The 12,038-nt window shown below is 51.5% G+C and overlaps 1 protein-coding gene across 4 annotated transcripts in view; it reads right to left on the bottom strand.

Moving 5' to 3' along the window:
• ELMO1 (engulfment and cell motility 1) overlaps positions 1-12,038 on the bottom strand; it is a 514,794-nt gene that overhangs the window by 13,164 nt on the left and 489,592 nt on the right. For 3 of the 4 annotated variants that reach the window (XM_006143011.3, XM_027769765.1, XM_006143015.2), the window contains one exon: positions 9,681-9,763. In XM_006143011.3, coding sequence (XP_006143073.1) covers positions 9,681-9,763 — 83 coding nt within the window. Of the gene's footprint in view, positions 1-8,234; positions 8,714-9,680; positions 9,764-12,038 lie in introns of those variants that run through there. The other variant, XM_027769766.1, reaches the window with a different exon arrangement.

The following is a 12,038-nucleotide window of genomic DNA, read 5'->3' as shown; positions in this document are numbered from 1 at the left end:
AGGGGGAGCCCAGCACCCCAGCCATTACGCTGACTGCTGGTTCCCGGACCGCCATTTTCTCAGTGACGGCCGACTGGGCACCAGAGCAGTTTCACAGAGCGCGTTTCCGTCCGCGGTGTGGCTGCCATTCCTTACACTATTTGGGGCAATGTTCCCAACGTTCGCTTTAACCGTTGCTTCGTCATCTGCCCAGGTCATCTTAAAGGCAGAGCATTTCCGTGGAAGACGTGGAAGGGCGTGAGTACTAAAGACGGCCGTGGAAACAAGTCGGTTTCTCAGCTACGGTCACTCCTCCGTCCACCCATGAACCTGCGTTTTTATCTTAGAAGGCACAAAGCACTCAGAACACGGCAGTGGAGGTGGCCTTCTTCAGGGGCTGCACCTTCCTGGTCCCTGGTGAACTCAGCAGCATGACCGGCAGCCGTCCTCTGGCCCAGGCTCTCCCCGTGCCCATGCAGCCTGCACTCGGAGCCAGGGCTCTGCACTCGGAGGAAGCCCTCCCCGTACTGCCCCCTCCTCCTGGGACGTCCTGCCATCGCTCTCCGCCTGGCCTGTTCCTTCCAACCCCACTCAGGTGCCATTTCCCGCTCAGCCTTGCTCAGCCCTCTCAGCTCCCCCGTGTTAAACGTTCTGGGGCTTAGGCACACTGAACGGTCATTACATAAATCCTATCTACTGGGTACCGCAGGTCAGAGGCCAGGCCATGCCTGCTTTTGGGTTTCCACCACATGGCATGAGGAAGATGCTCAGCGAGTGAGTAACGAACGGAACAAGTCAGAACGAAAGCCTTTTTGGTTGAGACTGGGCTTTGAGCTGATTCTAGACGAGCAGCTCTAGTAGAAGCTGCTTCCTATTTCGAGTTCAAGAATCACGCAAGGAAAAACAAAAGCTGGATTCTGGCACAAGGGAAGATCGAGCTTCTCTGGGCCAAACGTACTCCTATCCCAACCAACGAGACCTGGGGACACCTTCCCTTGGTGTGCTGTGCTGGCGAGTTAGCTCGGAGCCCCAGCTCAGCGAGAGGAGTACTCGGAACGCCCAGCTAAACCACATGGCAAATGAACAGAGGCATACGGAGCCTGGTCTCAGACCATTAACCCTTGAGGATCAAGGCCTTCCAACTGAACTTCCATCCACCCATGACAATTCCTTCAGGTATCGGTCAGTTATTTATTCATTTAAAAACTTTTTTTAGTAAGAGAGATTTTTCCTATAGGATATGTGTGCTTGCCAGAGAGACAGAGAGACAGAAAGCGGGAAATCACCCCCCACCCGGGGAGAGGGGTATGGCCACACCAAAATCCCTCCTCCTCCATTCTCCTTTAAGAATTTGGGGCATGCATGCACAGGCACCCGGTGTGAGTTTTAAGCCTCCAGGTCTGGGACTCAAACTGCGGTCTACTACATGAGAGTCTAGTGATGTAACCATTATGTCATCTGCTGGTCCCAGATTTATTTTTGGAGAGGTTTTTGCTATAGGGCACGTGTACTTGCCAGAAAGAGAGAGAAAGAGACAGAAAGCGAGAAATCACCCCCCCCCCCGGTGGGGATGTAATCTCTTCTCCTCATTCTACTCTCAGGATCTTGGGCATGCATGCATACATGCCCAGCGTGAGTTTAAGCCACCGGGTCCAGGACTCGAACCGTGGTCGACTGCATGGGAGTCCAGTGATATAACCATTACGCCTCTGCTGGTCCTGTCAGTCAGTTATTTTCTAGTCTCTCTGTGAAGAACCTGTAAGCCTCGTCTCCGGGAACTCACTTGTGCTGATCACTGTGCACCCTTAGCCTCCAAGCTCCAGGGCATGAGAACTGCGTCTGACCTGCTCACTGCTCCACCCAGAGCTCGGAGCAGCTCAGGCTCCGACACTGACTGAGAGAACTCCTGGCCCTGTGAACAGACGCCCTGGGGAGACGCCTCGAGGGAAAGGACCTTTCTCGTCCTCTTTTCCCAGGGTGTCAGTGCCAGGGACAAGTCAGATGCTGAGCCAGTGGGAGCTACAGACGGGTGTTTCCCTCAGCGGGTGTCTCCGCAGTGCTCAGGGCTCGGTGTGCCATGCTCAGCAATGAGCTCAGCCAAGTCCTATGGCACGAAAGGCCAGAAGCTACTCCTGAGCTGGAAGGGCCGGTCTGGGGGGCCAGCGACATGCCCGGCTGCTCTCCACCTACACGCACGGACAGAGCTCACAGGGACACATTTCGGCCAACTCTTCTGTGTGTGTGTGTCTGTGTGCGTGTGTGCACGCACGCATGCTAGAGGGCATGCGTGCTCACCAGAGACACGAGAGACAGCGAGAGGAGAAAGCACCCCGCCCCCATGGGGAATGGTCATGCTGAAAACCCTTCTCCTCTACTTCTCCCTCCTTTGGGACTTTGGGCACATGTGCATATGCACCCGGTGTGTTTCTCAAGCCACCAAGTCTGGGTCTCGATATGCACACTCAGCCACGGGGGATCTAGCTGTCTTATCCAGCAAGCCATGGAGTCCCCCTGGCCAGCTCTCTCCTTAAAGCTGCAGGTGCCCCTTTCCTCCCCAGAAGCCCCAGAGGCAGGGAGGAAGGGGCCTCTGTAGTGGGAGGACGGCTGTGGGTGTGGGGATGGAGGAGGTAGCAGGTGCTCCCTTTCTCCTTTTTGATGTTCCGCCTAGTGAGCAAGGTTTACGGTGCTCTAAGACATGCAGTGAAACCGCAGGGCTGGTGGGGACCCCAGCCTTCTCACTCCTCGAGGTACACTGGGAGAGCTGGGTGTGCCTAGAAGGTCTGGACCAGGAACCCCAGGAAGCAACCTCTTACTCGTAGTCCTATTTATTGGCCTGCCCTCCATCCATCCGTCATCCACCCAGCATGTCTGTCCATCCATCCATCATTATCTATCTGTCCATCCACTGAATCTGTCATCCATCCAATTTTTTCATGACAGCCATGACAAAAGAAAAGAATGGAAACCAGCATTTACTCAGCTTTCTGTAGGCTTGTCTCCTTTGAAAGGAGGAGGTCTGATAAAGGTGCCATCCCCACAAGTGTCCTGTGGTCAGAGGAGGTCATTCTCTCTACCCTGTTTTCTTTCTATTTATTTATTTATTTTTTTGGAGAGGTTTTCGCTACAGGGTGTGTGCGCTCGCCAGACAGACAGAGAGACATAGAGACAGAAAGTGAGAAATCACCCCCCAGGGGGGATGGTCACACCGCAATCCCTTCTCCTCCATTCTCCTCTCGGGATCTTGGGCACACACGCACATGCAACCGGCGTGAGTTTTAAGCCACCGGGTCTGGGACGCGAACCGTGGTAGACTACGTGGGAGTCCAGCGACATAGCCATTATGCTCACTGCTGGTTCCCCTCTGCCCTGTTTTGATGTTGGGGACGCGTGTCTTCTCTCATTTTCCTCCTGGTTAGTTAGACTGCATGTTTATCCACTTTACTCATCTTTTCAAAGAACTAGCTTCTGGTTCTGTTCATTCTCTACTGTTTCCCTGTCCTCACTCTCATTGACTTCTACTCCACGTTTCATTATTCCTTTTCTTCTGTTTGCTTTCGGCTTAAATTGGTCTTCTGTCTCTGGTGTCCGAAGGTGGAAACTTTATTGATTTTAGGTCTTTCTTCTTTTGTAATATATGCATCTGATGCTATGTATTTCCCTCTAAGCACTGCTTTCACTGCACTCCACACATTCTGATAACTTATGTTTAAAACATTTTGTAATCTCCCTTGAGATTTTTCTGGGTTATGGGGTATTTTGAAGCGTGTTGGTAAATTTCCAAAATTTGGAGGACTTCCTAGCTATCTTTTTGCTATTGATTTCTGGTTTAATTCCATTGCAATCTGAGAAGAGCTCTGTATAATTGCTATTCTAAATTCGTTACGATGTGTTTTATGGCCCGCCATGTGGTCTGGCTCGGTGGGTGTTTGCTGTGAGCATGGAAAAGCATGTGCGTTGTGTTCTGCTGTGTACAGTACCTATTACTGTCAATTAGATCAAGTTGATTGATGATGCTGTCCAGGTCAGCAATATCTGATTGCATTTTCTGCCTGCTTGCTCTATTGATTACCGACAGAGGGAGGTTGGCATCTCTAATTCAACAATGGACTTGCCTATTTCTCCTTTCTTTTCAGTCACTTTCTATCTCCTGTATTTGGATGCTTTCCTGTTACCTTCACATGCATTTCTTTTTCTTCTTTTTTCTTTTCTTTTTGCCAGAGGGCATGCTCGCTTGTTAGAGAGAGAGTGAGAATGAGAGTGAAGAAGTGCCCTCAATGGCTCACGGCATGCTGCAGAGTCTCTGTCCTCTGCACTGCGCGGCCAGCTCCAGCTGTACATGTTGGATATCGTGATGTCTTCTTAGAGAATTGAAGCCCTTAGTGATTTCACTGTTTCCGATTTAGCTGAAATTAGACACCCCAGCTTTCTCTTTTCTTAAAAGAATTATTTAATTTATTATTATTACTGTTTTTAAATTTGCTATAGGGCATGTGAGAGAGAGAGCGAGGGAGAGGGAGAGAGAGAGAGCAAACAAGCAAACCACCAGGTCTGGGACTGTAACCATAGTCGGCCATGTGAGAGTCCTGCACCTCAGACCTCCACGCCACCTGCTGGCCCCTCCAGCTTTCTTTTGGTTAGTGTTGGCATGACATGTCTTTCCCCACCCATTACTTTTCATCTATTTTTAGACCTATATTTTTGCTATAGGGCTCGTGCACTTGGCAGACAGACAGACAAACAGAGAGAGACAGAGAGACAGAAAGCGAGAAATCACCCCCCACGGGGATGGCCATGCCGCAATCCCTTCTCCTGCATTCTCTCTGGATCTTGGGCATGCACGCACACGTGCCTGGCGTGAGTTTAAGCCACTGGGTCTGGGACACGAACCGTGGTCGACTATGTGGGAGTCCAGCGACATAGTCATTACACTAACTGCTGGTCCCAAAGCAGGCTTCTTGTAGACAATACACAGTTGGGCTTTATTCATTGCTTTATCCATTTACAGTATGATGGGCTGTACATTAGTTGCTGTGTTTACACTATTTACACTTTAAAAGTGATTAAGGCATAGTCAGATCGGTATGTGTTTGTGGCTATTTTCTATTTGATGCATTTGGTTTTTATTTCTTCCCCATTTCTGCCTTCTCCTTTTAAACTGAGTATCCCAATTCCTTCTTGTTTCTGGCCACTTTGTTTCCATTCTTCCACTTCTCCTGTGCTTTTAGCATCTAATACATGGTTTCTATTATGACCTTAAACAAAGTTATCTTTTTCTAGATCAATTAATAAGAAATATTAATTTGTATTTTATTTTAATTTATTCTTTCTCTGATGCTCTTCCTTTCTTTACCTAGATCTCAGCTTCTGATTGAAACAATTTTTCTCGTATTTCTTGCAGAGCAGGTCTGCTAGGAATTAATTTTCTCAGATCTTGTTTATATGAAAAAATGTTTATTTCTCCTTTGTATTGAAGGGTAATTTCATTGGCTAGAGAATTCTAAGCTGGTGGGTTTTTCCTTCCAGTGCTTTACAGATCTCACTCCACGCTTTCCTTGCGTACATGGTTTCTGAGGAGGATTCCACTCTAATTCTCATCGTTGTTCTTCTGTGGGTAGAGTGTTTTTCCCTCTCTTGGCTTCCTTCAAGACTTTTCCCTTTGTGTTTGGTTTACTGAAGTTACGCCTAGGTGTAGTGTCCTGAGTGTTTGACCGTAAACTTCCTGCATCTGTGGTTTAATGTCTGTCAATAATTTTGGAAAATTTGGCCATTATTACTTCAGCATTTCTTCCCTTCCATTCTCTTCTCTTCCTCTGGTTTCCCAGTTACACATACGCTACTTTTCAGTTGTTCAGTAATTTTCACTTCCACCTTTTGCACTGCAGTTTAAGCAGTTCCTGTCAATCCATCTCCAAGGTCAGCCATGGCAAGTCTGCTAATGAGCCCTCTGAATGTATTCTTGGGACCAGCAGATGGCATAATAATTACATCACTGCACTCCCACGTAGTTGATCGTGGTTCAAGTCCCACATCTGGTGGCTTAAAATTCATGCTGGGCACAGGTGCTTGTGTGCTCAAAATCTGAGAAGAGAATGGAGGAGAAGGGATTGCAGTGTGGCCATCTTCCCTGGTGGGTGATTTCTTGCTGTTTCTCTGGTGAGTGCATGTGACCTATAGCACAAACCTCTATTTAAAAAAGAAAGAAAGAATATATTCTTTATTTCCGCTACAGCGATTCTGACAACCTTAAAGTTTCTCTCTGCTTATGTACCCCATCCATTTTTGTATGCTGTCTATTTTTCCATTATAGCCCATAACATTTTTCATTGTGTTATGTTAAATTCCTTTGGTTCTGATGTTTGCTTTCTTTCTGCAGTCTGCTGTTTTTCCTTTTAACATGCCTCTAATTTCTTGTTGAAATCTAGACACATTACACCAGATAATACAAAGTGAAGTGAGCAGGTCTCTAGGATGACAGTTCATGTCATTCTGGCGGGAAGCAGCTATGGTTAGTGTTGCCACGGCTGTGAGCCCCAGAGGGCTCAGCCTCTTCTAGCATCCCTGCCTCTGTCTCTTCTATGCCTTTGCTTCTCTAAGTACTCCTCTCAGAGGGTCTGGGTCTTGCAGATCTGTTGATTATAATCTGCTGCTTTATTTTGGATTCTCGCTGGTGTGGTAATAGGGTATGGAGAAGGGAGCATGTTCTATAATCTTCCAATTAAATCTCAATTGTTTAAGGGTCCTGCTTCTTGGGCCTGTCACTTTTTCAGGCGTTTCTGCAGTGGAACAGCTTCTCCTACTCCCCGCTCCTGGCTTCTCTGGTTGTGGCGTTGCCAATCAATTTCCTCGAGTTTCTGGCCATTGTTGACCATGTCTCTCCCTCTTCCAAATCTGCAGTTGAAGAGGAAAGGCTGAAAGGGGCTGGAAGGAGGGAAATCCTCCCCCTAGCTGGGATAACAGTCTGCAGAACAGGCCTGTGTTATGGAGAAGGTCTGGCATATTTCACAATTACTCTTACCCATCTCCTGCCAGAGCCACAAGAGATCTTAGATCCTCACTGCGAGAACCTGCAGGTTCCTGGGGAAAAAGTCCATGGAACCATGTCCCCGCCCCACAGGACTGCCACCTCCAAGCATCCCTCCCTCTCTCGCTAGTCCACGCTCAGTTTGCCCCAGTTCATCAAGACGGGTGTGAGTGTTCTGGTAGATCAGCTCAAGTAAGCAGACCCTGCCCCTAATGCAGCTTCCTGCCCGTGTCCTGGGGCTGGTGTGCTACAACCCCAGGGTCGGGCTGCTGACTGCCACGCCGCTCAGCATCTTCTTACCACAGGAGAGAACCCAGCTCTTTCCGTGCTGGGCTGAAGCAGGAAGTCCCGGTGCACCCGTCTTACATAATCCTCCCGGCCCCTGCTCAGTGCGTCTGCGTCCTGCCGGGCTGCGTGCTGCCAGCTACTCCCTCCTGGCCTTCTCCGGTTTCGGGCTCTCGTGGTTGCCAATTTCCCACAGTGTTTCCTGCTCAGAGCCAAGTGTTGCGTAACGGTGGGGCCGCAGCTGAAGCTGAGCAGAGCCGGCGCTCTGACTGTGGAGCGAACACCTGACACCGGGAACATATGGAGATCCCTGCTGGTGCTGAGGAGGCAGACCGCAGACGCTCGGGGCTTGCTGTGACTGAAGGCTGCTCCTCTGGATCTGGAGCTGGGGAGCAGCAGGAGAGACGAGGCCTCCCCGCCTGCTGTGGGACAGCGAGCCCCCAGAGCTGGCCTCTGGGGCACGCCCTTGTGTCACCAGGCTTCTCGGCTAAGTGCAGTAGGAGAAGGTGCTGGGCCGGGTTCAGGAAAGGAGGGCTCACTCCGACTTTTGAACAGGCGAGCTGAGCTCATGTCACCGAGGAGTAAGACTGCAATCAGCTGCCCGGCGGTACCTCGCCTCTGCCTTCCTGGATGGTGCTTCCGTGTACCTTTGTCTTCCTAAACCACGCACGGGGCACCTGCAAAGACCTAGACTCCCCTTGTCTGACGACATTTGAAATGATAGCGCAGGGACTATTTACGTTAACTCTGATAAGTAGGATGTGCAGCACCTTGGCATCTATTTTTCCTTCAATTTATTATTATTAATATTATTTTAACTTGCTGTAGGTCATGTGTGCTGAGAGAGCGAGAGAGAGCGAGAGAAAGCTGCCAGGTCTAGGACTCACGCAGTGGTCGACCATGTGGGAGTGCAGTGCCTCATCACGCGGTGGTCGACCATGTGGGAGTGCAGTGCCTCAACCGCCACGCCACCTGCTGGCCCCACCTTGGCATTTATCTTTTATACTGATGTTAGGAATAAAGAAGCAACGGGTTTATCTGTATGCCATTTCTGAGACCAGGTGTCCAGAGTGCCCAGCTCCGTCTGGGAACTGTTCACGGGTGGGCTGCAGCGCGGTATACCAGGTAGAAGCAAAGGGTTAGCCCCACAGCCCCTCCAAGAGCTAACTCCTACAAACGACATTCCCTCCCTTCCCAGGCGTGCCCTCTCCCACGCCCTCTGCAGAGGGGCGGGCTGGTAGCGCTCGGCGGGCTGGGAAGGCTGGTGGAACACGTTGCCGTGTGAAGTTGGCTTGAGCAATGCAATTTTCTCTCTGAAGCTGGGTTTGAGGTTCCATAGCCTCTTCTCGCAGGCCCCTAAACTGTTCGAAGGGTCTTTGAGCCGGCTGGTCTCTGCCTGTCCTGGCTTCACTGAGCTCCAGGGAGACACTGACGGGATGATCACAGCAAAGAAAATGAAACATGTCGGGGTCGAGCTGGGAAAGGACGACGGTGAGCATGATGGGAGGTCAGGGGAGGACGGCGTGACCGCAGTGAGACGCCCCTGCCAGGGCTGCGACTGACAGGAGCGGGGCACAGAGACAGTGGGCATGAGAAAGGTAGCCAAGGGGGGGAAGGTAGGGCGCGAGACGCAGAAAGACAGGAGAGCATACAGAGCTGAGGAGAAGATGCGCCCCACACGCACACACATGAAGACACGTAAAGCGTGCACACATGGACACACACACATGTACAGTACGCGAGCACACACACAGACATGCATGGCATGTGCCCCACACATGAACTCACACAGGCATGTATGTGTGCGCACATACGCAAGCACACAGAGACATGTACGGTGTGTGCATACACACAAACACACACACATGAAAACGTACAGCGTGCACACATGAGCACACACAGACATACGTGTGTGCACACACATGCACACACACAGGCATGTACAGTGTGCACACACATGACCATGCACAGAGACATGTATGGTGTGCACATACACACGAGCACACACACAGACATCTACGGTGTGTGCACACAAGCACTCACAGACACGTACGGTGTGCACACATGCGAGCACTCACAGACACGTATGGTGTACGCACACGCGAGCACACACAGACACGTACGGTGTGCACACACGTGAGCACACACAGACACGTACGGTGTGCACACACACGAGCACACACAGACACGTACGGTGTGCACACACGCGAGCACACACACAGACACGTATGGTGTGCACACATGGGAGCAGACACAGACATGTATGGTATGCGCACACATGAGCACACAGAGACACGTACAGTGTGCACACATGCACTGTGCAGCAGGGCCCATCCCAGCGGAGTGACTGGCCACCCTGTGCACAGAGCTGCTCGCGGTGAGCCGGGAACCGTACCTTGTTCTGTTTCAGGGCACCTTTCTCTTTCATGTGAGGGCAGTCCTTCCCCGTCACCACGGCTTTAATATCTGCCACTGGCACTGCAATTCAGAGAGAAGCAGAAGTCATACCATGGAACGTAGCGATGGCCGTGGCGAGCAGAGCCACAAACCGAACCTGCCGCCTGCTGCCCTGCTGCCATCCCTGGGGAGGAAGAGCACAGTGGGACGGCCCTCACCGAGCCTGCCGCCCGCTGCCCCGCTGCCATTCCTGGGGAGGAAGAGCACAGTGGGACGGCCCTGGGGCACTGAGGCTGCTGTCACACAGGGTTTCCCGGTGCCAGGGCCACGCCAGGGGCTCCCCTCCTACTGCCCCGCATCAGTACCTCCCTCCTCACGGAGTCTGGGCTCTGTGTGAGGGAATGCAGTCCCGGCTCCGAAAACAGATCCGTCTCTACAGAGTTCTAGACACTCCCTGACCAAAGGCTCTCTCTCTGCATCTCCTTAATTCTCACAGCAGCTCTGTGGGCAGGTTTATCATCTCTACTTTATGGACAATGAAACTAAACTCCACGAAGCAGAGGGGACATTCCTTTCTGATAGGAGATTCTGAAAGTAACACAATGAGATAAATGTTATGTCTTGTCCTTCTCAGACGCTGGAGGACGGTGCGAAAAGACGTGCAAATGCTTGGACGTTTCAAGCATGTGTTAGAAGCAACTGAGAGTGAGAAGGCAGCGGGATGGCTTGGAATCTTCACTTAAAAAATGCAAAGTCCCCTGTCCCTCCCTAAACCCCCAATCCTTCAGTCCCACATGGTGAAGGGGATGGTGAATCCAGAGGGCTGCGTGGATTGGCTTGGCCTTTTCAAAGGTGGATAGGATCTCTGGGACCTTAACGTAATCAGCCCCCTAGACTCCCAAAGTGGGGGGCAATGTGGTGTTCATAATGGAAGTCCGCACCCTTTCACTGTGCACTGGGTCTGTGAAGGTGATATTTAGACAAAGATGAAATTAGAGAATTCGCAGATTAGAACAAGAGAGCAGAAGACCCCCTAAAAGCTGCTGTTTCCCAGCTATCCTGAAACGACAAACGTCGCTCGGTTCTGTTGGCACTCCTAGAACCCTCTCTAACCTGAGCCGAGCGAGGCTGAGGAGCCGTCCCTGGAACCTCATGGCTCTCCCTGCCACCTGCCCCACAACATCTGCCCTGCTGGCTCACAGCCCTGTCCTAGTCCCTGGGGTAGACGCTACCTGTGCCCACGTGTCCCTCTGGTTCCACTCCTGCTACATGGGTGATTCCTCTTTCCAGTAGTACGGAGGGTCGCGTGACCAGTTCCGGCCAGTGAGATGTGGCAGGACATGGCACGCTGCTTTTCTAGGCTGAGTTAAAAGTCCACATCCTCTAGCTGCCCGAGCTGAGAGCTGTCAGATGAAACAGCTGTGGATGCCCAGGCAGCCACGGCCTACGTCCCCGAGAGACCGGGAGCAGTCACCTGCCAACCCGAATGAGTTCCGTACTGCGAGTGAGAAACGCGTTGGTCGTGCTGAGCAGCTGGGGAGGGTGTCGTGCCCACAGCTCAAGGCAGCAGGGTCATCTCTCCTGAGTGGTGTAAGGCCTGACCTCAGACCCCTTCCCGGCCTCTCTGCCTGGCGTCCCTGGGTGGCCTCCTCCTCTGGGAGGTCCCTGTGAATCCTGAATTGTTTGACCACAAACTGTGACTTCGGTTCCCTTCACATCCGTTTTCCTAACCGAGGACTGGCTTTGTTCCCCTCGGTGGCTTTCCTGGCCAGTCACTACCCTAGAAGGGGCCGTCTGGCCATTTTAGGAAGTTGGTAACTTTGCAATGAAAAGCCACCATGAAAGTGAATTTGTGATAGAGTTAACAAACCAGTTCAAAAAGAAACTGCGAGCATCGACGTCACTTGAGTCACTGCCTCATGGACAGTCTTTTTGTTGGCGAGTCTGTAACATGGTCAGTGGACTAGGATGAGAGTCCACACACCAGAAATAGAAGTTACCGGGACCCGCAGTTGGCGTAAGGGCTGTCGCTGGACTCCCATGTAGTCGACTGCGGTTTGAGTCCTGGACCTGGTGGCTTAAACTCACGCCAGGCGCGTGTGCGTGTGTGCCCAAGATCCCGAGAGGAGCATGGAGGAGAAGGGATTGCGGCGTGGCCATCCCCCCGGGGGGCGATTTCTCACTTTCTGTCTCTGTCTTTTGGGCAAGCACACGTGCCCTATAGCAAAAATCTCTCCAAAAAAAAAAGAAGTTACCCCTAGCTTTAGAAAACTCATTGTATGGGGCGGGATGTGCAGTGTGTGAGGATGCTGCAGGGGCAGTCTCCGGGTCTAACGGGAGGCCTTGGCAAGAACAG

This window comes from Tupaia chinensis, unplaced genomic scaffold (genome assembly GCF_000334495.1).
Source record: "Tupaia chinensis unplaced genomic scaffold, TupChi_1.0 Scaffold000088_1, whole genome shotgun sequence".
In the NCBI taxonomy this organism is placed as follows: Eukaryota; Metazoa; Chordata; class Mammalia; order Scandentia; family Tupaiidae; genus Tupaia; species Tupaia belangeri.
The sequence above is the reverse complement of the archived record's forward strand: the minus strand, read 5'-3'. Positions and strand labels throughout refer to the sequence as shown.